Raw genomic sequence first — 1,622 nt, forward strand, 5'->3', positions numbered from 1 at the left:
TTGCGCCACTTCGGATGATCTATTTGTACAAATTTGGGCAGCTAACTCACAACCTGTCGTCATACATTTCCGCGTCCGACCTGAGGACTTGAGCATCTGCGGCAACAACGCGCATCCTACAACGCCTGCAGCATACGTGTCTACCGATCGTGGTCTATAGCGGAGTGGCGATAAGCTAGTAGACTCACCTTGCTCTAAAATGGCAATTGTCCCGAACACAATGACGGGGTTGAATTCACATGAAGGTGCAAGGACAGGACTGTCAACGCGTTCAAAAAATTGTCCCGAATACAATGACGGGGTTGAATTCACATGAAGGTGCAAGGACAGGACTGTCAACGCGTTCAAAAGGGCTTCAGAAATATTATCTAACAACGCACGAACTGCATAACCGCGAGAAGCACCAACACTCGCGCAGTGCTACGAACAAGAAGTAGAAATCACTCCTGCAGCTTCTTTTTGCCGCCACGAAACAGGAGAAATACTCCCGCTGAAAGACGCCTGTCCCTCCACTCACGATCTAGAAGAACAGCGATGCTCTTGATCCCGTTGGTGCAATAAATAACCCTTGGATACATGGGCTGAGGGCATCCAAGGAAAACTGCCCGTTCTATCAAGTGGTAATATGCGCGGTTGTAGTTGCGTGGAACAATAATTGATATCTTACTGCCTGGGAGTTCAATATCCACGCGGGAACAAAACGCCAAAATAACCCGGAATCATTACCAAGCAGCTGCCTACTACCAGACACTAAAGGAATGGTGGTACCAATTGTGATACACCCATCGGTAGCCTCCCCCTCTACCCATGCGAAACGGTCCTCACGTGCTGTAAATGTACCAGCGCTTTTCGCAATAGCAGGCCTATGAATACAACAAACACCGCGGAGGAATATACAAGTCCGCCACTTGTGTGAAGGGCATTGTGGGACTGCGCATGCAAATCCGCGAAACGCCCTAATGCCAACAATCTACGCAGAAAAACAAAAGATGGTGCGTTCTTTCCAAAATAGGTGCATACGTCCACCCTTTTCCAGGGAATACGAGGTGTGGGGTTCTCCACAATGCTTACCTACAGTCGCGCTACACGGATTCACAATGCTTAAAAGCGTTGCCGAGCAGTTCGTATAACCTTGAAGACTACCGAAAACCGCATGCTTGGATATAGCCATTCACGCAGTACGAAGCGATCTCTTGCAGTCCTACTGCACATTCTACTCACTGCCTGCAGATGCAAGGGGCGTCCGCAATGAACCGTAATCGGGGATGAGGAAATGTGAATCGATGAGCTATGCGATGAGACGACTTGCTGCGCTAGACGTCCCAAAAATGAGATGCCGCCTGGGAAGGGTTGCAATCTCCTAGAGCAGAGCAACCCTGTTCTCACCGCCTGCAATTGCCGGATAGTTCCTCCCACTCCTCAGACCATTCGCTTTCTACAACTCAAAATCAACGGAAGCGCCGCGCGTGCCCGAATCGGAAAAGTAACCAAGCTCAAGCCTTCCTTGTCCTCACCGTATTGCTCCCAATGGCAGTAGAGAACGCACTTTCTGCACATCCAGCAAACCCACAGTAGTCGGTATCAGCCGAAATCCACAAAGAGCTATTGCATGTCATGACTAG

General features: G+C 49.6%; 1 protein-coding gene across 1 annotated transcript; it reads right to left on the reverse strand.

Moving 5' to 3' along the window:
- Nucleotides 1–46: 46 nt before the first annotated feature.
- EAH_00068120 (hypothetical protein) lies at nt 47–1,171 on the reverse strand (the record flags this gene model as incomplete). Its single annotated transcript, XM_013392337.1, has 4 exons — nt 47–96; nt 189–383; nt 727–930; nt 1,072–1,171. 4 exons carry the CDS (start codon nt 1,169–1,171, stop codon nt 47–49), a joined length of 549 nt encoding a protein of 182 aa, XP_013247791.1.
- Between the last annotated feature and the right edge of the window lie 451 nt (nt 1,172–1,622).

The sequence above is a fragment of the Eimeria acervulina genome, genomic scaffold, assembly GCF_000499425.1.
Source record: "Eimeria acervulina Houghton genomic scaffold, Eah_scaff3089, whole genome shotgun sequence".
Taxonomy (NCBI): Eukaryota; Apicomplexa; class Conoidasida; order Eucoccidiorida; family Eimeriidae; genus Eimeria; species Eimeria acervulina.